Source organism: Cloeon dipterum, chromosome 2 (assembly GCF_949628265.1).
Source record: "Cloeon dipterum chromosome 2, ieCloDipt1.1, whole genome shotgun sequence".
Lineage (NCBI taxonomy): Eukaryota > Metazoa > Arthropoda > Insecta > Ephemeroptera > Baetidae > Cloeon > Cloeon dipterum.
The window spans coordinates 13,015,208-13,042,801 of NC_088787.1; the positions used below are offsets into that span (position 1 = coordinate 13,015,208).

At 40.2% G+C, this 27,594-nt stretch overlaps 4 protein-coding genes across 5 annotated transcripts in view; 1 reads left to right on the forward strand and 3 right to left on the reverse strand.

Moving 5' to 3' along the window:
* LOC135937996 (cytosolic carboxypeptidase 2-like) lies at window positions 1-11,648 on the forward strand. Its single transcript, XM_065481462.1, has 14 exons — window positions 1-501; window positions 7,880-8,208; window positions 8,274-8,387; window positions 8,437-8,555; window positions 8,614-8,760; window positions 8,817-8,964; window positions 9,026-9,136; window positions 9,192-9,305; window positions 9,364-9,693; window positions 10,022-10,341; window positions 10,396-10,567; window positions 10,622-10,870; window positions 10,923-11,086; window positions 11,142-11,648. Exons 1-14 carry the CDS (start codon window positions 420-422, stop codon window positions 11,536-11,538), a joined length of 2,796 nt encoding a protein of 931 aa, XP_065337534.1. The 5' UTR covers window positions 1-419; the 3' UTR covers window positions 11,539-11,648.
* LOC135936693 (serendipity locus protein delta-like) lies at window positions 1,137-5,008 on the reverse strand. 2 transcript variants are annotated; one of them, XM_065479604.1, is made up of 3 exons: window positions 4,872-5,008; window positions 3,442-4,508; window positions 1,137-2,017 (listed from the first exon to the last, which is right to left on the reverse strand). In XM_065479604.1, the coding sequence occupies exons 2-3, from the start codon at window positions 4,344-4,346 to the stop codon at window positions 1,240-1,242; spliced, it is 1,683 nt and encodes a 560-aa protein (XP_065335676.1). In that variant the 5' UTR covers window positions 4,347-4,508; window positions 4,872-5,008; the 3' UTR covers window positions 1,137-1,239. The 2 variants fall into 2 exon arrangements, with proteins under 2 accessions (XP_065335676.1, XP_065335678.1); XM_065479606.1 differs by having other exon boundaries at window positions 1,137-2,008; window positions 4,872-5,006.
* Window positions 5,830-7,191, reverse strand: LOC135937994 (uncharacterized). Its single transcript, XM_065481460.1, has 2 exons — window positions 7,070-7,191; window positions 5,830-6,747 (listed from the first exon to the last, which is right to left on the reverse strand). Exon 2 carries the CDS (start codon window positions 6,733-6,735, stop codon window positions 5,920-5,922), a length of 816 nt encoding a protein of 271 aa, XP_065337532.1. The 5' UTR covers window positions 6,736-6,747; window positions 7,070-7,191; the 3' UTR covers window positions 5,830-5,919.
* arr (low-density lipoprotein receptor-related protein 6) overlaps window positions 11,629-27,594 on the reverse strand; it is a 23,622-nt gene continuing 7,656 nt past the window's right edge. Inside the window, exons 2-20 of the mRNA XM_065481453.1 lie at window positions 21,972-22,063; window positions 21,805-21,918; window positions 21,421-21,611; window positions 21,142-21,363; window positions 20,773-21,089; window positions 20,556-20,719; window positions 20,325-20,498; window positions 19,753-19,986; window positions 19,564-19,698; window positions 19,192-19,511; window positions 19,008-19,138; window positions 18,806-18,959; window positions 17,835-18,084; window positions 17,494-17,779; window positions 17,036-17,435; window positions 15,455-15,830; window positions 15,105-15,399; window positions 14,869-15,050; window positions 11,629-13,999 (exon numbers count right to left, since the gene is read on the reverse strand). Coding sequence (XP_065337525.1) covers window positions 13,280-13,999; window positions 14,869-15,050; window positions 15,105-15,399; window positions 15,455-15,830; window positions 17,036-17,435; window positions 17,494-17,779; window positions 17,835-18,084; window positions 18,806-18,959; window positions 19,008-19,138; window positions 19,192-19,511; window positions 19,564-19,698; window positions 19,753-19,986; window positions 20,325-20,498; window positions 20,556-20,719; window positions 20,773-21,089; window positions 21,142-21,363; window positions 21,421-21,611; window positions 21,805-21,918; window positions 21,972-22,063 — 4,757 coding nt within the window. The 3' untranslated portion in view covers window positions 11,629-13,279. The remainder of the gene's footprint in view (window positions 14,000-14,868; window positions 15,051-15,104; window positions 15,400-15,454; window positions 15,831-17,035; window positions 17,436-17,493; window positions 17,780-17,834; window positions 18,085-18,805; window positions 18,960-19,007; window positions 19,139-19,191; window positions 19,512-19,563; window positions 19,699-19,752; window positions 19,987-20,324; window positions 20,499-20,555; window positions 20,720-20,772; window positions 21,090-21,141; window positions 21,364-21,420; window positions 21,612-21,804; window positions 21,919-21,971; window positions 22,064-27,594) is intronic.

Consider the following 27,594-nt stretch of genomic DNA (forward strand, 5'->3'; position numbering starts at 1 on the left):
TTCAATCTAACATCGCGTGGGACTGATGAATTCCTCTTACACGCAATTATGCAAGTGTCAGGAGTGTGCTGTTTTTCCGTGATCCGCTCGCAACGCACGCCTCGTTTCCCTCTGCCATAACCGACAATTTCCACGATGTGCCAAAGATGAAACGTGGGCTGGTCGATAAGTGGTGCCAGGGACCGAAGGGAAAAATTCCCATCGAGAGCACGCTGACGGCGTTATTATTTTATTGCACCAAACTTTTCACGAAAGTAGTGCAAGGCGTTGTTTATTCAGAAGCCCCCCTATTCATTCGCCATTCAAATTGTTATCAATAGGTGCCGGTCTGGCAGAGAACGCAGCAGCAGTCGCCGTGACACAATTATTATACTAAGGCCCTGTCCCGGCCAATGGATTACAGCCCTTGAAGAGAGTTTATGCAATGTGGCAGAATGGAGCCAGAGAACGGACAGCCTGTCAGAGATCTTCAAGCCTCCCTCTTTCCAGTCTCGCCAAAAGGTATATCATTTGAACTTAAGTTTCTTGCCAAATTCCCTGATTGTTTTAAATTATGTAATGGCTGGCATAATGTGTAAGGATTAGCGGTCTCAGCCGCGAAATTTAAGGCAGCGGCTGGCGGGACCGGCTTAGCCGAATGCTTTACCTGGCGGCTGCATGGCCATTTTCACCGGCGGCTGACAATGGTTTGATAGTGCTTAACGGCCCCAAGTACCAAAAGCCTTTTTTCTCCTGCACTTTTTAAAATTTTGATCCATTTTCACCGGCGGCTGGCATGGCTAGCGCAGCTTGGCCAGATTTACGGCGGCTGGCTGAGGCCTCTAGTAAGGATTTATGTAGTGAATTCAGCGTGGGTCCATGTTACGAGTAATTTCCTATTATTTCGTGGAAGGTTGTTCCAAGAATACTACAAGTTAAAATAATATTCAGATTTCCCCCGAATAGTTTTCTCAATAAAATCCAAAATGCCACTTTTTTGGTTACAAATATTTAAAGGAAGTATAAGTTGCTGTGATAAACCTTCAATTTTATGGAATGCGTGCAGTGCTGGAGTTTTGCCGCCAGCATGCAAATTTTAGTGTTTCCTATTTATACGCGACTTGATTTATGATACTTGTAAAAATGATATATTCTGGTTGGAAGCTTCCAATTCACAAGTTTAATTCTACTCATGTAAGCAAAGCATCATCAGTCAACTGTCAAAGAAATTAACCATTATTTCTTTAAACATAACATAATTTAAGATTCTTGGCCCTTTTTCTTCCTCCTTTTTGGCTGTGGACCATCAGGTTCACCCTCTTTCAAATGAGTGTTCATGTGGAACTGGAGCGACTGCTTCGACGCCAGGTATCTGTAGCATTGTTGGCACTGGAAGCGGGTCACTTTTTCGTAATTCTTGCCGTCCACGCAGCTGTTCTTGATTTCCTCGGCGGAGTGCTCTTTGCTGGCGTGCTCCTGCACCTGTTCAGGCTTGCAGTTGAATTGCTTGAAGCAAACTAAGCAGACATAGTTGTGGTTGTTCCTCATGTGGGTTTTCATGTTGTCTCTGTGCACAAAACGGGCTTTACAAATGTTGCACTCGTATCGCTTTTTGATTCCGATGTGTGTCCTGATGTGGTTTTCGATCCGCTTCCTCCCAACGACTTTGTGACAGAAGTCACAGGTGCATTTCTTGTGCACCGCTTTAATATGCGTCCACAGTCGATTTGCCGTCTTCAGTTTGGCCGGGCACTCTCGGCATTTGAAATTGGCCTCTGTGATGTGAGAGATCATGTGTTTCTCCAGATTGGCCCAAAACGTGCCGCATTGCTCACAGAAGAACCGTTTCTTGCTCGGCCGGTGGGTGTAGAGGTGCTTATTGAAGCCTTGAGCGGTTTTCCATTTCCTGTTACACAATCCACACTTCAGAGCTTTGTAGTCGGGATGCTCTGACCTCATGTGCCTGGAGGCTACCAAGAAGTTGGGAAATTCCAGTGGGCAGTAAATGCACTTTTCCATCCAACCAGAGCTGCAATAACTATTGAGAAAATGGTTAAAAATTTTGAAGGAAGTTCATGAGTAGGGCTGTGAAATTTACAATCGACTATTTTTATTCCGAGCTTCCAATCGTTGCGGGACCATCCAATGAGCAATTTCAAGCCATTTGAACCATACTTAAAACCGTATAAAAATTGCCTAAAACCGTCTACTAAATTGACTCATGATATATATGCTGTAGACAAGTGCATGATTTTGCATCGCTAGAAGATTTTTGGGAAGTTTTAATTTATAAGGAAATTTTTCATGCAAAGAGAATAAAAATGATGCTTTCTTTGTCACCGTTTTCAGTGGGTTGTCCCAATTCAGACGCCCCTCCAACCGTCCCCCTAACCACCCCTTCAAAACTATTCCCAACTTTAATTGAAATATGTTAAAATATTCCCTCCTATCAATAATTTTTATATTTTTTTACATTCTTCTGCACTAAAATTTATTCAATTTTTATTGATAGGAATGGTTGAATAAGGGAACAATTGGAATAGCATTTGAGTTGAATCCCTCTCAATAAAATATAAAAATTTAGCTCGCCAATGTCTATTTCAAATCATGAGTATTTTTTTCGTGCTTTTGGACCATCCCTGCTCGTAGAAAAATAACATTTAGGCAAGAACATTGGAAAAATGCAAAATAGTAGCCAGGAAACGTAATAGTTGGGCTAAAATTGTCTAAAAAAAACGTCTAGAACGGTCTATTTTGCACCACAAAATAGTCTAAAAATAGTCGACTAATTCCCGAACAAAGTAACATCTTAATTTCACAGCCCTATACATGAGCAAATGCCACAGAATCATGCTACCGGAAGAGCCAATGGGAAAAAATGGTCAAATTTTACTTTTTTGCAGGAATTTAAAACTCTGCCAGGGTTGCAAAAAAAACTGCATTTAAAAAAACGCAGTGCAGTGGTAAAAAGCAGTTTTTTCAATTTTAACCAAATAATTGTAGGCAATGTTTGCACCTCGGTTTTCAATAGTTTTATAAATATTGGCTCAAGGCCTCGACTTATAAAATTGTCAGAGATAAATTTTAGGAGAAATCGAGGCAGAAAATGGCAATTTAAAAGAATAAATCCACCAAGTAGAGGAAACTTTTACCACTCCGACCGCAAATTTCAGATTTTCGCAGGTGAAATATATGGAATAAAGTAATTTATTGCGAAAGAAATTGGTCAAAATTTAGTGGTAAAAACTAGTGGCGAAAAAACGGGTGGTAAGCAAATGCAACCCTGAAGTCTGCAGCCTAAAATTTAAATTAAACCCTTTTCCTTCTCAAGGAAATATAGGGGCGATAATATGGGGTTTTACTGATTTAAAAGCCACGCGAGAGCAGCAAATAAGCAATCAAGCAGGGGGTGATCAGCCCCAAACCGTGAGAAGTGCCTTTTTCTAAATAAAAAAAACTTACTTCAAACGCTTTAATTTCCTAAACTCTTCGTCCGATTCCGAATCCATGTCTTCCTCGTCAAGAATCCAATCTTCACTGTCTGAATCTGTCTCCTCTGGTTCCCAGACGTCACTAGCCTCAGCTTCTGAAGGCGATTCATAATTGTCACTTGAATAATCAATTAACACGTGTCGAACGTTGCCACCAGATCGCACAGCTTTATGGCCATCATCGTCTTGATTGTGATCGGATTCTGACGATGACGAATACACCACAGTTAGTGGACTCCGTGGTACAACTTGCACAACTGGTAAACACTCATCTCGGAAAGCTTCTAATGTCTGCTTCCTGCCCCTTTTCCTTGGAGCTGGTATGTTGGTAGTGGCACGTTCCTCCCTGGCTAATACTATCTCTTCTACGATAATATCTTCGTCCTCAGGCTCCACCTTCACCTCAATTATTTCTTCTACTTCCTGTGATTCCTCTTGTACATGACTCTCAACGTTCTCTGGTGGATCTTGAATTGTCTCCCACCTCTCTTCCAGCTTGTTTTCCTCTGTGTTCTGCAATAACGTGGCTGATTCCACCAACGAATAGCTCTCCATGATCTCAATCGAGGGCTCGGAGTTCTTTCCAGCTAGTTTCGAGCCTAGAATATCTTCGCTTCCATATGCAGACAATTTGCCATTTTCTTCCATCAGTGTGAGAGGTACAAAGGCAACCTTGAAGCACTTAGGGCAGCCAACCTTTAGCTCTGATCTGAACAATGACTCGACGTCTTCGACGCAGTCTCTCAAGGAAAGAGGCAACACACAGGTCGAGCACCACAGCTTAAGCGCGAGGACATTCAGGTCGACCAAGCGAAAAGGCGGTACAAATATTTGCGGCACTTGAGTACCGTTTAGCAAGGGAGGTTTCAAAGGCATGCTTGCGTCTGATTTCCCTCTGGCGTTTGTTTCTTTGTAGATAAGAACTGATCAATTAATTGATCATGCTTCTTCAGAGAGTGCGCTCAGTAGAAGTAGACGTTCTCGATGCACACACCAAACCACCAGTTCCACTTTCATTCTACATTTAAGTGGCGAAACCTGCAAATAATAATGGAATAATTAAAATTATTATGTACGCTATGTACTAACTACACAACAAAAAAAAACACTAATTTATGGATTTACGTATGATAGTTAAAGAATGAAATGTCTTAATAGTGCAAGTTGGCAGATATACACATAATAATGTAATTTTTAAGTAATATCAAAGGGATTTTAAATTAAGAATTCGTATTCGTAATTTATGTACATAGTACATATGTACACTAATTTTTTTGTTAATTATACATAGATACATCATATTGGCATAATTTTAACAAGGCTCGAATAAAATGATAAGGATGATCATGAATCCATTCACCGCAAACATAATTTGACATCTTGTTCAACCTTCAAACTTACTTAAATATTAAATGTACTTAATTAAGTATTTAATTTTGTTGCTGTTAAGTTCTTAATAGGAGCGGAGTTGCTGTTGAGCTGAAGCTAAAAGCAGCTGAAAGCGACTGTGAACTTGTTATGAGCGAACACTCATGGCAGCGTGCGAGTTTGTTTACAAATTCCGCCTTGCTGATTGGCTTCCACAGCAAGTTCTCAATCTCTGCTCATTGGGCGGGGCGCTTAAACCGCGATTTTTAATTTCAATATGCAGATGTAGACGCTGTTCTTGAAGTAAAGGTTATTTTTTTTCAAAATTTTCCAAATTTTTATCTTTTCAAATGTATTATTTTGTGTATCTTTCAATAATTGATGCATTGTGTAATATTATAATCGCTTTTTAAATTTAAAGTCAAATTATTACTCTTTTTTTAAACGTGTCTCTTTTAAGAAATATTTAACTCTCATTTTCTTTTTTTTTTTTTTGAGAGATTATTATGAAAATTTCTTCAATATTTGAATTCTGTATAAATATATTAAAGTAGCTCAAAATTAAAATAAATGCTAATTAAAGCTTCATAATTGTTTTTTCTGTGAGATATAGATCAATTTTATAATATAATTATATTAGAATTTTATATTCCTAAACTACTTACTTTATACATATGACATACGTTGACCACCATAATCATAACTGTGGTATTTTATTTAAATGATTTTGACACCTTTTATAGAATCCAAATTGTGTTTATTTAAGAATCAGTAGGGAAACGGATAATACCGTCTCATGGATAACACAAACATAATACTATTTTACAAAGTATTTGCCAAATTTGCAAAGAGCAATAATTATTATTGTTGAAGTAAAATTTTTTTCTTGGCGAAATGAATTTTTCACTCAGCAAATTAAACACAATAATAATAAAATTGTAGGATTATATTTAAAAACTAGCCCAATTGATCTTTAGAATTAAACTGTGCATTAGTTTCCATTCTTTATTGGTACTGCAGACCCAATTTTATTCAAAACTTTGATAATCATTTAGTGATCCAGGTTTAATGTCAAAACTACTCAACTCCTTACGTCCGTACCAGATAATTGACTTTGTTCACTGACAACCGAATCTGCGCTCAAAGAGTCATTTTCATTATCCACCAAAACATATTCTGCAGGTAGTGCAGGTGCTAACGTTGTTTCGCTGTCTTCCGAGTCGGAACTGTTGCTTCCTGATTTAGCCTCAACGGGGAACTTGAAGCCAAGCGCCTCATTCAGTTCTGAGCATTTAGAGCCCAGTTTCCTATTCCTCTGACTTGTGTTGTTCATGTTGCCTGGTCTGCGATACGCTGATAAACTGCCGGTTGGCGACAGCCACGTCAAAGGGAACTCGACCGTTTCTGAACACTTGTGGCACTTGACTCTGATCTCAGAATTGTACAGTCTTTGCTTGTCTTCGACACAATTTCTGAGCGACAGTGGCTCAGAACATGGCTCGCACCACAGTTTTTTTGCCATCAAATTGAGGTCGACCAGCCGAAAGTTTGGATTGAATTGATACCAATCTGGCGGGGGCTCTTCCTCGACTGTTTGGTCTTTGTCCGTCTCCTCCTGGGCATCTGCATTTTGGCCTCTTTCCGCAGGGTCTTGCACTATCGACACTTTTTTTGGCAATTTTTGTCCGTACACAGGTCTGTATCGAATTGGTGATTTTCGTTTCCTCTTTCGCCTCTCTTTTGGTTTCTCTGCTTCTTCAGACTCGTCTAAGATTGAAATGTTCACCAAGTTGACAATGCTGTTGTCCCTGAACTCGAGAAGACTACTATTAACCTCAAAAGTGCCCGGACTGTCTTCGAGAACGATGAACTCGTAATCTTCCGCAGAATCAGCCATGGCTTCACACCCCTAAAATGCAATACATTTAGTAAAAACCTATTTAGTGCGCGAGTTAAAAGCCGAATTAAAAAATGCACAAATATTTGGACCACACGATAAACATGGAAGGGAAAAATTAATTTAGTAGAAGTAATACCGAAGTCAACTTTCATAAAATATCAACAAATTATAGAATTAGACTAAAATATGCCAGTGAATATTAATGCACAGCAAACTAAATAAATAAACAAATAACACCAAGTGTAAACATTAAGTGTGTTATGTATCATAATTATCTTCACACATGGAGCCAGCTGAAGGGGACAAAAAATCAATTCACTGCTTTACTCACTATGTAATATCGTTTTTACTGTCTATGTCTGGAAAAATTTACGACTTCAGCGGCTTGGCCAATTTAAGATGCAGCAGTTATGTGTACCAGTTTCAGAACAGCACGGAGCACGAGCAAACCGCAGCGCACAACAAAAACAGAAAGACAACGCCCCCTTAAATAAGCCGGCTTATTGGATAGATTTAATTGGCTGTGCCCCCACTACTCTTTGGGTTTTGCATTCGAGTGGCGCCAACAATTTCATCACTAATTGCAAGTAGTAGAGGGTATCAGCCAACCGCGCTGCGCCGCGCCAGCCGCCGATGAAAAAGGGCAAAAAATTAAAAAGTGCAGGAGAAAAATGTCTACCGATAAGCTTACTATCAAACGTCACGTTTAAAATATTGTCAGCCATGCCAGCCGTCGGTGAAAATGGCCAGCCGCCGCCGGGCAAAAAAATCGGCTAAAAGCCGGTCCCGTCAGTCGCCGCCTTGAATCTCGCGGCTGACTGAGACCTCTATTCCTGTCCTAAGCTACATGAATTATCACAGATCACAGAAAAATGCGACAAAAAAAAGAAGTAGAGTAAAACTTTCAAAATTAATTAACAAGCATAGTAAAGAAGTTTTTTATCTCATCATGATAAAACTTTTTCCGATAAAAGATTTTATTTTAAGCAGATTTGAATAATTAAAAGGTTCTTTTGAAGTTATAATGGCTTAATTGTTCGTGATAACTTCATAATTTGTTTTCGAATATAGTTAAAATTAAGGTTAAAAAAGCGTGTATATCAAACGCTTGCAATCCAAATACTCGTTACAATATTTTCAGGAAACTATCTGTCAGAGCTGCTTCAGAGCACTTTGAAAACTTCGCACATTGAAGGTAGTGCAGAATGGAAAGCGCAGCAGAAAGCATTGTCGCGCCTTCGAGAGCCCCGGGATCTGTTTGCTCTGAAAAAGGAGCCTTACACGCAGCAGATTCCGCGCTGGCCGATCGAGTGTCAGGTGCTGGAGCCTCAAGTCGAGCACATCCAATACAACCCTTCCCTTCCCGAACCCTACTATGTGCCAACTGGAAGGGAGCTGCAGCCGCGACCGGTCGGCGAGGAGGCTGGAACAGTGATATACGACTATAATCCCACAACCTCAGTTTCCTATGTAATAAAATTAAACCTCGTCAAATCTGTTTGAAGCTTGGAATTTAATTATCTGCATTCTTCCAGTTTAGCAGAGCAGTCGCTGGTGGTGTCAAAGCAGAGCCTCATATCGATATTGAAGACAAGGAAAATTTTGATTTGCAATTCGAGTCCAGATTTGAGTCTGGGAATTTAGCAAAAGTTATAAATTAGTTATTAGGGAAAAGCACTACTGAAATCCTTATTCTAGGCCATTAAAGTGACAGAAACCTATTATGAATTGTATTTGAGGACCGACTTGTACACCTCCAGACACATGCAATGGTTCTACTTCCAGATTAAAAACACTAGAGCCGACGTCATGTACAGGTGTGCTGTGAAAAATAATTTAATTTTTGGGGGAGTTTGATGATGAATTTTATTACAGGTTGTCTATAGTCAATTTGATGAAGCAAGACAGTCTATACTTGCACGGCATGAGGCCGCTGATGTATTCCAGCAAAAAGGCTGAAATGAAAAAAATTGGCTGGCACAGAGTTGGTGACAACATAACCTACTTCAAGAATGATTTACAGTAATATTATACGCTGCTGTTGATTTCGTTACTGCAGCTAAAGTGTGTTTCTCCAGAAGGGAATATCGGACTGACGAAGAAGAGAGCCCGTGCTTCACCTTGACGTTCACTCTATATTTCCCGTATGATCAGGACACAGTGTATATCGCTCATTGCTACCCATACACATATTCCACCTTGCAAGAATATCTTCTAAATTTACAAGTAACGTTGAAATTGCGCAAGATGCGGTAAATGAGAGTTTTCACGCGCGCTTCTTTTGCAGAATCACCCAGTCAAGTCTGAATACACAAAATTGCGCCTGCTATGCAGATCGCTGGCTGGAAATAACGTTTATTACTTGACAGTGACAGAGCCAGCCAGCAATGAAGAAAAGGTATGCTGGAAAATCTTGTTCTTCTGCTGCAGTTTTAAAAATACCTCTTTTTAAGAAAAAGAAGCCTGCAATCGTTGTGACAGCCAGGGTTCATCCTGGAGAAACGCCGTCCTCTTTTATGATGAAAGGTCTCATTGACTTTTTGACTGGAAACTCTGCCCCCGCGAGGGTATCAAAATAATGGCACGAGTTTGGAATGATAATAACGCTGTAGTTTCTGAAATTAGGAACTGCGTGCAAAATTCATATTCAAGCTCATTCCAATGCTCAACCCGGACGGAGTAATCGTAGGCAACAATCGGTGCTCACTGACTGGCAGAGATTTGAACCGGCAATATCGCACAGTCATCAGGGAAACCTATCCACCAATTTGGCACACCAAAGTGCTTCTTCGCAGACTCAGCGAGGACTGCGGCATCGCCCTTTACTGCGACCTCCACGCACATTCCAGGAGGCACAACATTTTTATTTATGGATGTGAAAGCAGGCGCCCGGGCGACACGCCACTCCAGGAACAAGTCTTCCCACTGATGATGAGGAAAAATTCGCCTGATAAGGCAATCAAACAAATAATAAGATTTTAACTAGGAAAATAAAATATATCTCACGATGGAATGAGATATTTTCCAAGATTGTACGTATACGGCCAGGAATTGAAATAATTTCTAAAATTCAATGGAGAAATGATCATATTTCTTTATTAAATTATTTTGTATTTCCTGCAATATTATCTTAGAAAAATAATTTTTTTCGATTCAAACATTTTAAAAATTTTTCTACTGGCTAGAATAAAATTACAACTTCCACAAACTGTAGCATATATGTGCTATTATATTACACTGGAAATTATGTAATTAAATTAATACCTATATGTGCCAATTCCAGTTTTGCTTTGAGAGCTGCAAGTTTCGCGTGCAACGATCCAAGGAGGGCACTGGCAGGGTGGTCGTGTGGATGATGGGGGTGCCAAACAGCTACACGATGGAAGCCTCCTTCGGTGGTTCCACCCTGGGGTCCAGGTGCGATACCCACTTCTCTATGTCCGACTTTGAGGGGTTGGGCCGGTGCTTCTGTGAAACTTTGCTCGACTTCTGCGACGATGAGCCGAGCAAGGAAAGGCTGAGGGCAAAAATTATCGACAGACTCTTGAAGGAAGGTTCCAGTGCTGATGAGCCGCTCAATATCAATTTGTCTGATTATTCCAGGTGCGTTCATTTACATATAATTGCGATTCCTACATAAAAAACATTTTTTAACAGTGACGAAGGAGACACTAGTTCCGCTTCTGACGAAGAGAACGAAATGGATGGGAAAATGACAAGATTAGCCTTACCAGATCAGCCCAGAGACTCTTGGTGCGACGGTGCTAGCAGAGCTAAAGAAGAGGATCCAACGCAAAAGGAAATAAGCCAAGCAAAGATCACTAAGCAGGTACAATTATTGAAGAGTGGGTATAGTATTTCGGCATAATAGGAGAAAGAACAGGCGGATGAAAGTGTCACGATCTCTGGAAAAATTCTGACGCCTCGTCGCCTTTCCCTGCGAATGCCAAGGGCTACAGTAGACTTCACTGACTCGGAAATTCCTCTGTGCGAGGAGCGTTCCAAATCAGCTTCGTCTTCAATCAGACGGCACAGAAGGAGGGAATGGATTAAAAGGTTCAACGGCCAACAGCCCGCGATCGACCCAAGGGCGAAGGAAATGCCTCCAGAACTGATCGTTGTCCAGGCACAGGTGATCAACTAAATGTTTTAAATCATTTTGTTAGCTCCAATAATAATTACAGGTGTACGAGTCTAGTTTTGATTTTGGCGATGCTAACGTGCCAGCTGCCAAAGAGACCGTGACAGAGAGTTTAAGTTTACCCAGCATCTCCAAAAATGCATCTGCAACGCAAGAAAGGCACAGATCAGGTTCATTTCAACAGATGCAATCAATGCCAGCATACAGGCACGTTTCTTTAATTTTGGTCTGAATGTTATCTTAAAGAGAAACTACATTTCAGAGCATTTTATGAATCGCGTAAGGTTCTGACTCAAAGAAAAGCAGTAGAAGAAAAGTTAATGCCACCGCAAAGTCCGCCTTCAAAATCAAAACCGAAATTGCAGCGGCAAAAGACAATCCGAAAGAGCAGTAAAGACGAAACAGAGCTCAGCACCCCAAAAGCCGAAGAGGCCGTTGCAAAGGCAGCAAAGCGGGGCGCTAAACTAAGGGCCAAATTAAAGAAGGCCAGCATCGTTTCTGTGGCCGTCACGAGAACAAAACAAATAGCGGAAACGGTAGTCAAACTAGATCCGCAGACCAAAATTATTAAAGCGACCACTGCCACGGGCCAAAGGGTGCCTTCGCCAGGCAAGAAGAAAGGGAGGAAAATTTCCAGAGGACAGTCAACTGATTTCTAAGGGGCCACATTATCAATTTTAGAGACACCATTTAGAACGTTCATATTTGTGTCTAGGAAAATGAAAAGTAGAGGAAATCACAATAAAAAATTGTCTTTTAAGGCATGTAAGAATGATTTAATTCTCTAATTTTATAAAACAGTTTAGGTACAAAACAATATATTCTTTAGTCGGAAAGACATTGTCATATATTTCGATGGCCACTTTTGCACACAAGAATACCACCAGTAGTTATTTCTGTGAGTCGGTTCATCGGGTCAAACATGGTTTGATACAAGGCAGGTTAGGTTATTTCTTTTGAAATCAGTGCGAGAAACATACGCTCATTAAGCAGTCGCAGCTAACAACGAATATTAACAAAGAAAGTGATTGATGAACGGTTTCCACGTGTACTGTAATATCTGCCAGTCACTGATCAGATTTCGAAAGTAAAATTTAAAATGTCAGATATACTTTTTAAAACTTTTAAGCTCAACTACATCAAAAATCCAAACTTTCGGTGACCATTTAGAATTCGGCGCGGTCCAAATGACGCCTCTAACAAACGCACAGATCTCTTTAAAGATGGACTGACAATCCTGGCATCAACACGTAGTTAACCGTAAAATGTACTACAACATAATTAGCAAATCTGTAAGGAGTTGTACCTGAGGTTTAAAAATTAAGAATAACTTTTTAATATTAAGCACATCACTTTTGAAGCTCGTTGAAAATTGCAGCATTTCAATCAACACAGTAGGTCATTTTTGATATGCGTTGTGTTCAAATACCCCTGTTAACTTTGCGAAAAAGAGAAAGGCACGTTGTCCTGCGTTGTTTGAATATACATATTCACAATATTGACGTTTCTTCAATATATATAACTACGCAACAATTATTTTCCTAAGGATGCGGAGGTAGATAACAGAATATTATTTTAAAATAAAACTACATGAACCAACTAACATTAGGAGAGGAATAGGCCATGGCACAAATTTGCTTCAGTCGTTTTGGCCACTTATCAAGACAGGGTGCAGTCAGGCTTTGGCATTGCGTTATTCTAAATCAAAAATTCCCAAGGCGAACAGTAGAAACATTTACAATTTTAATGCCAACCGGATACATTCTGCAAAAGGAAGCTGTCATCCCTAGGAAAGACACTAATTTACCGCTTTTCACCGTTCCAGAGTTGTGCTTTACAAGAGGAAAAATTCATCAGTTGCTTGAGCCCTTCCAAAGCCACCAACAGATAGACTTTCGACCACCATAGACTTTCGATTTTAAGCCACTTCCGCTGCGATTTCAGACTCAATCTAGCCACTGTGCATTCTCCGCTTAATATGATTTCTCTTGACACGCTGTAAACCAAAATCGGTTAAGCCTGACTATTTTTTGAAATAAAAAATCTACTCTCGTGTTTCTACAGCAAATGACTGGACTAATTTTAGATTTCAGCACGTCTTAAGAAATATCTCTAGAGGCAGAATGCAAAGCAGCAGAATTGAGTCTGAATTCACTGAGTAAGTTAATTAAAATCAAAAGTATACAGTGGATTCCAACACCAGCTTGCCCAACTGGTGAATTATTTGGATATTTTTTTATCCAAGTTACGGTTCAATTTAATTCGCTTCAAATAAAACAGACTCGCAGCGGGAGTAAATTTAGTTTACTGAAAAAAAATAAACTTAGTTTGGCTGAGGATCGCTCTTCTCAAATACCATTTTTTTTTTGTACAAAGCTGCCAATTGGTTGTGCCATCCTCTCAACAAGGAGAGTGATCCGGCGAAGGCGGGGGTGGCAGTGGCTGAGGGCTGAAGTACGACCTCTCGGTGCACGGCGAAGGTGGGTGCGACATGTCACTAAAATAATGCGACCGCGGGGTCGGCGGGGGTGGTGCCGGTTCCGAATCGTACTCTGAGCCGAGTTTCGAGTTTGAGTACGCGTATGAGTCGCTTTCATCACACACATCCGTGCTGCATGGAGTGGGCGGCGGCGGTTTGTTGATGGAGCGGTAGTGTCGGTACGGCCGCCGACTGCTCGTGCCTGAGTAGGCTGAGCAGCAGTGACTCTCGACGCACACAGAGCGCGGATCCGTGACAGGACTCGGGGGAGGGTTCAGAGTTTCTTGAGGGTAGCCGGCACCTGAGGGGGTCGAACTCGACCCTCCGGAGCTGGAAGCGCCGGTCAGCCGAGACCGGTCGTAGCTGAGGGCGGACATGCGGACTGCTTCGCCAGGACGAACGCCGCCCATTTTGCGGTTGTGTTTGGACAAGGGGGTTTGTTGCTGGGGGACTTTATGGCCTCGGGGCTTTGGCGCTAGAGGATTTGTGGCCTCCAGGACGTCTGGGCGAGACGCGTTGGCGGAGTTGTTGGAGGGGCATCGGCAGCGCAGATACGATACTATGCTGGATATTGCGACTGTGGCGATAAGTCCAAAAAATAATCCCAGGATGTAAACTGTTGTACTGCTCGATTTAGTCGCCTGTAGATCAAACATGAGATGATCAGCGGCAACGTTTTTGAGTTAGCTCTTTCATTAAAATTAATAAGGTTCATTTCTAAAAAAACTATTAATCATATAATTATAATAAAGAAAAAATAAATAAAGGAGATAAGTGAATATTTAATTTTAAAGAGACGCCGAAACTTGACGGAACGATAAATTTAAGGATTTTTCCAGCAATGGGGATGAGGTCCATTTTTAATTTGCAAAATTTCAGTGAAAAGAAGCTGCAAAGATTGTTCTCACAAGCACATTCCTTAGCACCTCCAAAATCCTGATAAAATTTTCAATTGGTGATATTTTTAACACAGTTGAATATTACTCATAATTCAATAAATTCACCACAAAATTAAATGAAGCATCCCTTAGAGTCTCCTTGTCCGAATAATTATTATTGCAAATAAGTCAGGTAACTTCATTCCCATTCATCCCTTCATCCCAACATTCAATATAACAAAAGAAAATACAAATGAATTCAACTTTATTTGAATATATATAGTATTTTTAAAGTATTAGAATATTAGTAAAAACTAGAGAGGTCTCAGCGAGCCGCGCTGCGTCGCACCAGCCGCCGGAGAATAAGTCAAAAATTAGTGCAGGAGCCAAAATGTCTTATAGCTATTTTGGCCGTACAGCACTATCAAACTTGACGTTTAAAATATTGTCAGCCACGCCAGCCACCTGACAAAAAAGTTGGCTAAGCCGGTCCCACCAGCCGCCGCCTTAAATCTTGCGGCTGAGACCTCTAGTAAAATGAAGTGACCTCTCAATCAAGACAATTTAAGTGTGATTTTAAGAATTGAGAAAACTCATAGAGTATGGCAAGCAAAAAATGACTTCTTCCTTACGCTTTTCATTGGGCAGTTGTGGACTGCTTCATCACTCCCGTCAGCACAGTTCGCCACGCCATCACACACATGTTGATGGTCAATGCAAGCAGAATCACAGCGGAATCCACCATCCGGACAGCAGTCGGTCTCATCTAATGCATTAGGACAATGTGGTACTCCGTCACATCTTTTGAGTTTGCCTGCGACAAGCACTTGGGTCACAAGAGTGAATGGTTGAATGGTCATTGCATTACTTATGCAGCGTCCACCTTGGCAGCTGAATTCATCAATCTTGCAAGCGGGACAGTTAAGCTCATCACTTTGGTCTTCGCAGTCAACCTGTCCATCACATATCCACGCAGTGGGAATGATACTTTTTCCTGAGTTTTGGCAAACAAAAGTCTCTTTGTCGAATTCTACAGCGTTCTCGCATAATCTTCTGTCTTCTCCCAAGGAAAACCCTAGGGGACACAAGCATTGCGGGCTTTTGTTCTCTCCAAGAACACAGATGTGTGAGCAGCCTCCACCATCCACACACGGGTTGGGGTCCTGATATTGAAAGTCAATTAAAGACAGGTAACAAAATGCCAAATGAGGGACCAACCTCAGGCAAAGGCGTAAGCACCGCCACAATGTCTGTCATGTAGATTTGCCGGGCGATGACTTCCTGCTCACCCTTACGTAGCTTGTGAACTCTTTTGATGTACTGATGGAAGGAGTCGACATAGTAGATGTAATTTCCCAGCACAGCTAATCCAGTTAGCTGGTGGATGCCTGACACCAACTGATAGGGATTGCTGCCTAGAAGATCAGCACTAAAAATGTATTCCTGGTAGGCATAAAAAATGAGATCAGCCTCTGAGTCGACAGCTAGTCCGGTCAGGTTGTTCAACCCGGTTACAATTTCCAAAGTATTGCGCCCGTCAAGTCTGGATCGCATTATCCTCGGAACTGAACCATGATCAGTCCAAAATAGCAATCTGCAAAAAAATTGTTTTTGATAATTTTTTACCAATACAGGAACCAAACTGATGGAGTAATGATATTCCACGATTCATGCGATCATTGTGAGCATGAATCTCGCAGGGTTGCATTCGCTTACCATCCGGTTTTTTTTAACCACTAGTTTTTAACGGTTTTTACAACTCCATTTTTACCAATTTCTTGAGCAACAAAAGCAAGATATGAATTTTTTCCATTTTTCCCCTAGGGAAATCTTAAATTTGCGGTCGGAGTAGTCAATATTTCCTCTAACATGAAGATTTTTTTCTTTTAAATTGTCATTTCCTGCCTCTATTTCTCCCAAAAATTTCTCTCTGGCAATTTTTCAAGCCAATGTCATGAGCAAATAATTAGAAAATTATTGAAAACTGAGGTGCAAACATTGCCCGCAAGAAACTGGTGAAAATTGAAAAAAAAGGTTTTTTACCACTGCACTGTATTTTTTTTAAATGTGCTGCTTTTTGTAACGCTGGAATCTCGCTATTTCAAGACATTTATGAGGTCATCGCAAACCGCATAATTTCGCACATATAAAACTGTTTAGTTTGCTGAGTGTTGGTGTCCATTTGACTTAATTTCAAATACATTTAAGTAAATGTATTTGAAATTTCTCAGTCGAAAATTATATTTTTGGTAATTTGGAAAAATTAGTTTTAAAACAATTCTATGTCATTTTAAATTGTTATTCATTTGAAGTGAATTTCAGCAAATTAAAAATGATAATAATTTAACTCTTTCAATTTTGTGGAAAAACTGCCAATTTTATGAATACATATTTAAATATATCGTTTCTCCGGTTTCTCCTTAAAAAAAACATTTTAAAGGAAATAGTTTAAATTTAAGTACTATAAAGGCAAGAATTGGTTGCAACAAATATGCCAAAGAGTCTACCATAAGCCAAGAAATCACAGTATAAAACCAAGGAAAAGTCTAAACAGACCACCATATCCCGACTATAAAAAAAATTCAAAATTTGACAGCCCTGGTATGTAAAGAATAAACTAGGAACATGTTGTTCTGGTTCCAGATAAATTGCACAACTTTCAACAACCAAACGCGAATTTCCTTGTTGCAAGAAAAGGGCAACAATCATGAATCAATTCGACAAATAATATTTGGGTGTTTGTTGAAAGATGCGCCATAGTAACGTGACCAGGACGATGCATAAGAAAGTTTAACTCACCCTCTTTTGGAGTGGATGGCCAAGTAACGCGGCTTTTCATTTTCAACCTTGACCACGGTTCCTACATAGGTGCCATCTGGTTTTGTAACATTTATCGAGTTACTTTCCGAACAAGTCCAAAAGATGAACCCGGAGTAAGGATCCACAGCCAAATCGTATGGAAAAGCTTTTTCTTCTGGTGGGATGACGAAAGTTAAATTTTTCCCAGTGCTTAAAACTTTTTTAATGGTAGGGTTTTTCCCATCCACCCAGTAGATCCACTGTCTGATAGGGTCAAACTCCAATGCTCTGACGTTCCTCAGGGAATGAATTGGCATTTGCACGAACGGGTACTCGTACTGGTTTGGGCTCAGCCTGACAATGACATTCTTCTGGCTGTACAGCAAAAAATTGCGCGGGGCTGAAAGAAATAGGTTTTGTGAGAAGCGACCAACCAAACGGGCAATCTACCAACTTACGGACACAAGTGTTGTTGACCAAAGTATAGTGCGTGGGGCAACTGCAAACATAAGCGGTGTGCGCTTTGGGAGCTACGTATTCTTGCTCAGGCTGCACAAGGCACAGGTGGGAGCACCTGCGATTGCTCGCTTCACACTGATTCCAATCACCTTGTCTTGACGCGTGGAAAATGTGAATGTCTGTCACGCGTTCTAGTTTTTCGTGGATTTTCGTTCTGTTGAGACCTGTTATTTTGTTTGCTCTAGATATATCTCCCGTGGTCCAGTCGGTCCAGTAAACAAAATCCTAAAATGTATCAAACGGTTAAGCTGATCTTGTGCCAACATTGCTTGCATTTTACCCGGTACTGCGTCAGTCCGAAGGGTGTTTTCATATCGGTGTCAATGATCACGCGTTTATTATGTCCCGAAAGATCAGAACATTCAATAGCAACCGTGTCTAGAGCTGCCCAGAAAAGTAAATCGTCGACGAAATCAATTGTCAGACCATTAGCGCGGCCAATGTTGTTCAAGATCGTTTCCCTTATTGATCCATCCATGAAAGTACGTTCAATTCGACCTGGTTTTCGCCAGTCGCTCCAGTACATGTAACTGAAACACAAGTCGCGTGTTTATTTAGTGTTTTATTCCATCTTGAAAATCTGCTCAGCACATCCCCAGGTCCGACTAACACCGCGAAGCGAATAACGCTCGAGCTCAGTGTGACCGTCTTGTCACATCCCAGCACTGAAGTCTTTGATCAAAACAACAGACACTGAAAGGGAGTGAACTAGAGAGGATTCCAAGACAGGAAATGGAAACAGGACAAGAAAATATTTTTCTGGAAAAGGACAAGACAGGAATTTTGTTTCAAAACAATTTCAATCTTGTTCTATATTCTATATTTATCTCATATATATCAGAAAAACATTTGAAGACAAGATAAAATTGCATTTTAATGCTGTTATACGACGTTATTTTCTTTAATGGGCCTATATGTTTAGCCTAAAAAGTGTCTACGTCTTAAATTTTCCTAAAAATCTTATTTTAAAAACATAGCCCTAGCATAGAAATTATTATTTTTTATCCTAATATTAAATTGTTAAGACCAATTTGTGATATGGAATTTTAATTAAAAACAAAAGAAGGGGAAAAACAGGAATATAGCGGACAGAACAGGACAGGATAAAAAAAATCAAATTTTCAAACAGGAACAGAAAAACCTTTCTTGAATACTCCCTTGAATACGAACACCAGCAAGTGGCGATTGCAAAATGCTCAAATAAATTGTTTTGACACTCTGAGGAATGCCTAATTTTGTTCAGAAGCTTACCCATCTCTGGGATTGAGGGCCAGACTCCTGGGCTCATCGATATTTTCCCAAACAAGCACCTTTCTTGAAGATCCATCAAGCCTGGAAACTTCTATCGTCTTTTTACCCATGTCGACCCAATAGATGTTGTGGGCGATCCAATCGACAGCCAATCCTGTGCAACCAACGTCAAGCATTCTTTTGGCGTTTCTAGTTTTCATACCTTCAGGCTGATCGAGTCCATACTCTATTATTTTTTCCACGTTGGATCCATTCATGTATGCCTTGAAAATTGCTTTCATCTGCACATCAGTCCAGTATATTTTCAAGTCACGCAGAAAAAAATCAAGAGCACTAAAGCAAAACAAAATTAATCCAATGTGGAGAAAGTTCAGGGATTGACTTGCGTTGCATTTTCGATTCCAGAGATGGCGATGATCACATCATTGTTGTAGTTTTCAATGCTGATCCTAAAGATTTTGTCTTTCTTGGCGAGGATCAAAAACGCTTCAGGCTCAACGCAGGTCCTATTGTCATGGCTAAGTTCAAAGCCGTAGGGGCAGGCGCAAATATAGTCATTGGGTCTATTCAGGCACAAATCTGAACAGCCCCCATTGCGGTCGGCGCATGCGTTTGTTCCTGGCAAAAGGCCATTTATATTCACAGCTTTAACACCCATCAAATTGGGCAAGTTGTCAGCTATGATTGTTCTGCCATGGCCGGTGATCTAATACGGAAAAAATTAGTTTGATTTGGCATGAAAGCAAAAGAGTTATTACCTTGTGGGCTTTCTCCACCACTCTTCTTTGCCAGTCTGTCCAGTAAAGATAATCTCCTAAGAGAGACAGACCAAATAAATGCGGCAGTTCATCCGTCATCAGTTTTTGCCGACTCGACCCATCAAAGTTGATCATCTAAGTATAAGAAAATTAAGGTTTTGCCAAAGATTGGTTATTATCAGGAAGTACCTCTATACTGTCTTTATTTGCATCGCACCAGTAAACCGTTTTCGACTCAAGATCCAGTGCTATTCCATTTGGCCAACCAAGATTGGTGTCAACCAATATGACACGCTGACTTCCGTCTAGAGCAGCTCTTTCAATTTTAGGGTGTTTATCATCCCAGTCTGACCAGAACATGAACCCAAATGATGGCGCCACAGCAATTGCTCTGGGCTGGGCTAAGTCCTCATTGATCAGAATCTTCAAAAGAATAAAATATAATATTAATATCAAGGCTTCGTGGTTCCCAGAGTTTGCGAAAACCCTGCTAGATTGACAAAAATGCAGTGGTTTGTTAGTTTCTGAAGTTATTTGCCTTTTTTTTGCTAAGCGTAAGCATCATTTCTCATATCACAAATAAGAGTAGCTCAAGTCAAGTTTTCTGTTCAAAAATGTAAATAAAATAACTGTAGCACACTCATTTTATTATTTAAGCGAAATGCAAAAATTCGTTCCAATAACCAGCTCTGCAGAAGTGAGTGTGAATAATTGTGCGAACCGTGATATGTTCCACAATTTAGGTATTTATTAAAGCATACCTTTCTGCAGGCACCACTTAGTCGAGCAACTTCAATTCTGTCTGTACCGGTGTCAGTCCAGTACAAATTTCTAGCAACCCAATCAACAGCGACCCCATCTGGATGCGATATTTCTGTAGAAATGATTTCCTTTTGATCTGAACCATCAAGGTTTGCCCTGGATATTACTCGTGTCTGAAAAAGAAGAGCATTAATTTTCACTTGAAGAAACGCATCAACTGACAAAATTACCTCATCATCTGTCCAGTAAATCTGCTTTTCGACAGGGTCATAATCAATGGCAAAAGCATATTTAATACCCTTCAAAGGAATCTCAGTCTGATAGAACTCGTTTGTGTCCAATGAAATGTTTGTGATTTCGGTTCTTTGTACAAGTAGTAATAGATCTTGTATTCCTGCATGCGCAGTTATGAAAAATATGATTAGGGTGATATTAGAAAAGGCTTACCATCAGCACAGGTGGTATCGTTGATTTTCTTGATCCCAGTGGGACACGCGCACGAGAATCCTGGAGGGTAGGGGGACAAGAGGCACAAGTGTGAGCACCCTCCATTTCTAACCGAACAAGGGTTTTCAACATTTGGCTGTCTGTTACCGTCCATAATTATCACACTCATTGGAGCCAAAACTGACGCAGTTCCATTGACCAGAGTTTTCGGTTCTTTGTCCGAGGCCATGTCAAACACTTGAATTGTGTGTTGATCCCATTCACTCCAATACAATTTGTTCTTGAAAAACGTGATTGACTGCGGATACTGGATAATCCTGCGACTTAAAAGGTTAGTTTGTGTCACAAAAGTATTTGAATGTATGCTACTTTTCAATAACCGTCCTTCTATTTCGGCCATTGTAATCCATAGCTGCCACAAAATTGAGTTTGCCATCAGTCCAGTAAATTGTTTCCGAGTCGTAGTCAATAGTGAGGCCATTCGGCCAGAAGATATCATGGCTAACGATGACAGTTCTGCTTGAGTGGTCTCCGTTCATGCCAGCCCTCTCAATTATCGACACATCTCCCCAGTCAGTCCAAAACATCAACCTGAGAAAGCAAATCGTGCGTCATTACTATGCCGTGAACTCTTGTCGATCAAAATACCCTCGTTTAGGCGCCAATGCAATGGCTCGAGGCTGGTCAATGTTCTCCCAAAAGAGCACTTTGCGGTTAAGTCCATTGAGCTCTATCACTTCTATTCGGTTTGTCTCCCCGTCAGTCCAGTACAGTTTCCGTGTAACCCAGTCGCAGGCCAGTCCGTCAGGCGAGAGCAAACCCGAGGACACCAAAACGTTCTAAAAAGCAGAGAGGAATTAGCTGGGACGAGGATCAATTTTGAATCAATAAAAGGACAAGATGATGGACTCTAGACAGTCGAATTATGTTTTATATCTAGTTAATGTTAAAGCCTCCATTTCAATATTTGATATTAGTTAACTAAAGGGTTCGTTTCTCAAAAGAGCCTTTTAAGTATTTTTGGCTAATTACCTTGCTTTGCGAGATATTCAAAGATTGGCAGGATATGGCCATTTTGATGCGGTCTCCCCAACACACCATGTTGTCAGCGTGGTAATACTCCATCGAGCAGCCATCCAACAAACTCTGATTAATAACTTCATAAACATACTGTTCAAGAAAAAAGACTAAAAACTTACCTTAATAATGACGTTCTGTTTCATAGGTTTGTTGCCGACATTATGTATAGTCCGGATATCTTTGCTCGTTAGGAACAACAGAGATATATTTCCTGCAACAAAACAAGGGCACGTAAGAATTGCGCATAAACACGAGAATCGCAGAAGAGAACATTTCATTTTTTTTTCGCTCAGTCTCCGAGTGCGAGCATATTTTTTCAAGAGTCCTTTATGTTCACGTGTGCGAGCTGGCGAGAAACGAAATTGGCGCAGCGGTGGGGCTCGCAGCAATTCAAATGTACGTGTACGCAAATCTCGCCCGCTGGCATTATTTATTATGCAGTGCGCGAGCGGCGGTTGGTCGAGGGTGTGAAAAACACACCATTGCTCTCGTCTCGCTTATGAATGCAGCAGGGCCAAGGGACTTGCTCCGAGAAAAGCTGCCAGCACTCCACGCGAAAAAGTAATCTATGTACGTTTGCAGCACCATAATATGTGTATACCAACTGGATTATTTAGAACTCAGACAGACGTGGCTCTGTCTGCATGCAAGTGTACAGTGTACACCGAGCTGTCAGCATATTAAAAACGTGCGATTCCCTGATGGTCAAGACAACTCGGTTTATTTAAAATAACGTACTTCCCACTTCACAAGATTAATTTCTTGGGGATTGAAGAATCGCAGTCAAACTTTCATACGCACAAACGCCAATAGCCTATCAGGTTTATCCCACACAACTGTTAAATTTGCAATAATTGAACTCCATATATGTAATATGAATGAAAAGAATCGAATCTAAAAATCTATACTTTGAGCAGCGTATTCCGCACTGCTTATCAAGGCACAAACTGACGAAAAAATCCGGCTGCAAACAAAACTACAGTACATATGGACTTAACCGCAATTTTAAGCGACGAGCATTTTTTATGCTGGGGACCACTTGATTCTGTAAACCTTGTCTGGTTGCGAGCCCGATACGTCTTAGCTCTCTACCAAGCAAGGACTTTTTTATTTTGAGCAAATCAATACGCAACCTTTTTAGCCTCCGATATTTTAGCACTTTCGTGTTCATTGATTAGAATCGTACTGTATTAAGTCATCTTAGATTTAGTATACATAGTAGATTGTCAACAATGATTTTTCCGAAAGGTTCATTGTATAATCTATCTAAGAATTATGTTTTAGTGGAATGATACTGGGCAACAATTGAAAATTATTTAAATTGTTGGATGCCTTAAACAATTGACCGATAAACAATTTGTTCAACAATTTGCAATAATAAAAAATGACCTTCCTAGAATAAAAATTCAAATTTTGCCAATTTTCTCCAAAATTTACAGTGCTTGAACATATTTCCTTGGCATATTCCGATTCCTCTCGTCGAGATCTATTCAACGGTGTATGCCACTTATTGGGGAAACTCTTGGTTTTGAAATTAAATCGGATTTCAAGTAAGGAGACAGCCATTACCATTTGAAAAGCACGCTAACTTTCCAGCCAATTTTCTCAAAAAATTACAGCGCTCCTTAGGTCAATTTAGGCTTTAACTGAATCCTAAGGGACGAGTTTATGCATTGGCAACAAGCATTTTCCTGGCTTTTCCAGTATCATTCCTCTTTAATCTGTGATAAGAACCAAATTAGTCTGACTCAAGCTGCAAAATTTCCAGTAAAGTGAACTGATCCAAAATTTAAATTATTATTATATGTTGTACACGAAAATGGTGTTCAATAAAATTATTGAATAATTATCCCAAATAAAGTCAACTGATGATTGCATTCCAACGTCAATAAAGTTTTTTCGATAATGTTCTTTTCCTTTTTAGAGTCGAGCCGCCATGATGAAAAACATTTTCCTTTCCATCAACAGCCATTGATTTGCATTATAAGAGCCGAGTGTGTATTAATTAGGCATATTAATTCTTTCACACTTTATTCGTGACAAATGGAATGGCAGGTATTGGCAATTAAGCAGGATATTGCGCAGCGCGAACAAGAGAGCGAGCAGGCATTGATTTACGCTCCGCTCAAGTGCACACGTGATGAACTGACTGGGCCGTAATAAAAACGCTGGGCTCATTACACTTGGCGCGCTCTTGAGTGGTGCGAACTCGAGCCCGGGTCTCATGTGTGTGTGCCCGTGCAGCCTCCTCGCCTTGCCTCGCAGAGAGTGGATGTGCCTGCGAGCAGCTCCTTTCAATTACACGTACTTACTTGCACGTGCACTCTACCAGAGAGCCAGATTCGCACGTAATTTACTCGAGATGTCGAGGAATTAACGCGCACAGGAGGAATTTTAGAAAATATCGCATGATATATGGTGGAAATTGAATAACAGACTTCATCCTCGTTGAAATTCAGCGGTTATTTCACTAAACTCAACCAGTTTCGGAAATCCAAATACAAATTAATCAATAATATGAAAATACAAAAAGATACAAAACATTTTTCAAATTTCCACTATGCTGCAAACCTAGAGTGAAAATTTGCTCTCGAGAATGCATAAGATTCGTGAATACTCTAAACCCCTGTGAATGTAATACAACAATAAAATAAATAATACTCTATGCTATTCCTGTCAGGCAGTTGACACTCAAACAGAATTCAACTAATTTTTCCTACACAATATTCATTTTTTTTAATAGTATTCACAATGGCTACTCCCAGAATGCTAAAATAAGAACGTCCTCAAAAATCAATATTTTTTCAAACTTTGAAAATACGTCTGTTAAGAAAATTAGTTTAGTGACTACATTTGACGCAATACAACATCGCAATGATTTTTGCTGAGCATTGCGTGCAAGTTTGAACAGAGACCGTTGGTCAATCGTGCAGTTAATGGATCAGAATTTAAAACAGGCAATTTCGCAAAGCAAACAGAGTTGCGCCCTCATCAGTCGAGTCCATTATTCTCACTGCAGCGTGCATAGACGCAAAGTTTGCACACGTTTCACTGCATCTGGCAGCTGTTGCAAAAGGAGAAAATATCTCCCTCAAGTAGCCACTCGAGAGCTACACGCTCGCATTCTGGGAAACAGGGTGCAGTAGATGATGAAAAATAAGCAATGTCGGCTTAAGACACGCTCTGCCCGGCGAAATCTGATCCTCCATTGGCAATTAAGCACCGCAGCGGAAGGTTCGTGCCTCGCGGGGGAATGTCCTTAGGGAAGCTGCTACTTTCGAGCCAAGGGGTCGTATATTTTCCACACAGACATGCCAACAATGTGGTTTTACTGTCTGTTTATTCAGAGTGGATACAAAGAGGGTCGAAGGGAGAGCGATTTTAGAGAGCGGAAAATATTTAACACAATGCGACAGTGTCCAGTAACGTTCATCAGGCGGCGATAAAAATGTCAGTAGCACAAGAGGAATGGTTTGAAGTAAAAAATTAAACAAAAAGGAAATATTTTACCTGGGTCGTGGGTCGTGGCACGAAAAGCGACCTTTTTTGAATGGTTTATTGACAGTTTTAGTGAAAAATTCCTAAAATTTTAACGCGTATCTTGATATCAGTCTAGGCAATCGCACGATGAGGATGAAATAGGATAAGAAAGCTAAGCACGTCACAAAAGCAGCGAGCTGAAAGGACTGTCCATTGCAACTTTCCGAAAAAAATTTCTCTTCAAAGAGATTTTCTTGAGAGACCTGAGCGTATAAATCAGAGTGCTGGCTGCTGGAAAAGACAAGTAAAAATATGGAATGATGCATTATTTTTGTTCGCAGAGGGCTTCGCTAAGGGGCATCCCACAAAGGATGGCTGCGTGCCTCTCGCTCGCTATCAGCATCAGCAAAGGAGAGAAAAATAATGCCAGCACAAAAAATGTGAGGAGAGAAGCTACTGCTCTGAGGGAACAACACTTCGTTGTTACGGTCTCAAGGTCCCGCAGGACGCAGAATGCCTTTTATTTTTATAACAAAAAGCCAGGTAAGCCAAGTAGGTGTAAACATGGATTCAGGTAAAAGGAAGCAACCCTCGCTAAATAAATAGTACCCCGGCTTTAAAATTAAGTGCATGAGAAAATATAAGAATTTTTACCTATCCCGATTAATAAAATTTTTAGTGGAAAAGATTTCATATTTTTATGGCCTAACCAAGAGCCCTTAAAATTTACAAGAATATTTTGCTCCACACCAGTGTTTTAAAGTTTAAACACGCGTATAATAATTATTTAAAAGATTCCTTCTCGACTGACAGGTCTTTTACAATTTCATCAGAATCACGGGCAAGCAGGCAGGCATTTTATTAGCTAAAGATTAACAAACGAGCAGCCGGAGAAGATACATACCTCGAGGCTACACACAAAAGGTAAAAGCAGAACACGCGATATTCGTTGACTGCTTGATAACAAGGCAAAAAATAATCACCCCGGCGGAGAGGCGAGCTGGCCTGCCAGCGGAAAGCATAAGCTCTAAGTATTTATAAATTGCCATTTTTATTGAAGCAAAACGCTGAATAATATGCTAAGTGGAGAAAACTGGCCGGCTGATTGGGTGGTCTCGCAAGTGCCTTCCAATAATAAATCTAAATAAAAACGAGTGCAACAGCAACGGGTAATTAGCGTACGGTCTCTGTGACAGCTCAGGTATTTCATGGCTTCATCATTTTTCGTGTTTTTCGTTTCGCTGTTACATGCTTCAGGAATGAAGCTGAATTACCAATAAAAGTATAATATTAACAAGCACTCAACGTTTTATTGCTGATTACCCTTACCTCTACTTGAGAAGTATTTTTTATTTAATTAAAAGCACGGTTGCGTACACCCAACTTTTTTGCGTACAACTAAAGAGATCAAGTTTTTGATGAAATAGTAGAATCTGCATTTCATGTGGAAGGCCAGGAGAATATTTTGATGTGTCCACTGGGAATTAAGCATTTAAGAGTGGTAATTTCACTTTGGGGCAGGTGTACTTATTTCAATTTCCCTTAATAATTCCATGCATAACTTCCTTGTTATCCGTGTTATCCGTGAAAGGCGGTATCTCAAATAAAATAGATAAGTATAAAGATTCCAACAGTTCCAACTAATTTTTGACACTTACTTGCCGCTCATTGGCTTTATAAATCGCTTAATAAAGGTTGCAGAAGACCCGCAAGTTTCAAAGGCATCGGTGCACTGTCTTTTTTTCAATTTGTAACCTATGTCTTGCAGGCATTAGCATTAATTAGTTATTTTTGCAAATCATCTAGACTTGAGCATGGAATTCTAGCGATATTGAGGGAAAGAATTGCATTTTCTATACAATTACTAGACAAATCAGTATAGGTTTGTTTCACCAGTAACCGCTTATTTTGGATTTTTACTGCAAAAAACTAAAAATTAAAATGCTTGCATTTCTTACGCAAGAAATGAGTTACATTCAACTTGTACAAAAAAAAGATAAAAACAACAGGTGGAAACCCTGCATAAAATACACTTCTTATGGATGCAATTCCATTGCGTAACAAGAAAAAGGAAAAACATGAGTAGAAAATTGAATTAAAATGAAGTCATTGTTTAAAATTTTAAGAAAAGCAAGATTTCGTCACTTGTTTCCTTTTTTTGATTAGATAAAGCTGGTCGTTTTTGACGATCGTTGGTTCAGAATGCTCTCTTAAGGGACCGAAGCAGCCGCTGTATGACATTTTTCCCTTTCAAAATTTCAA

Coding starts and splice junctions, on each gene's coding strand:
- LOC135937994 (XM_065481460.1), bottom strand. CDS start 6,735: ATGGCTGATTCTGCGGAAGATTACGAGTTCATCGTTCTCGAAGACAGT.
- LOC135937996 (XM_065481462.1), top strand. CDS start 420: ATGCAATGTGGCAGAATGGAGCCAGAGAACGGACAGCCTGTCAGAGAT. Junction 8,761..8,816: donor TACTTCAAGAATGATTTACA/GTAATATTATAC, acceptor GTGTTTCTCCAG/AAGGGAATATCGGACTGACG. Junction 10,342..10,395: donor AATTTGTCTGATTATTCCAG/GTGCGTTCATTT, acceptor ATTTTTTAACAG/TGACGAAGGAGACACTAGTT.
- LOC135936693 (XM_065479604.1), bottom strand. CDS start 4,346: ATGCCTTTGAAACCTCCCTTGCTAAACGGTACTCAAGTGCCGCAAATA. Junction 2,018..3,441: donor AGGAAATTAAAGCGTTTGAA/GTAAGTTTTTTT, acceptor TTTTCTCAATAG/TTATTGCAGCTCTGGTTGGA.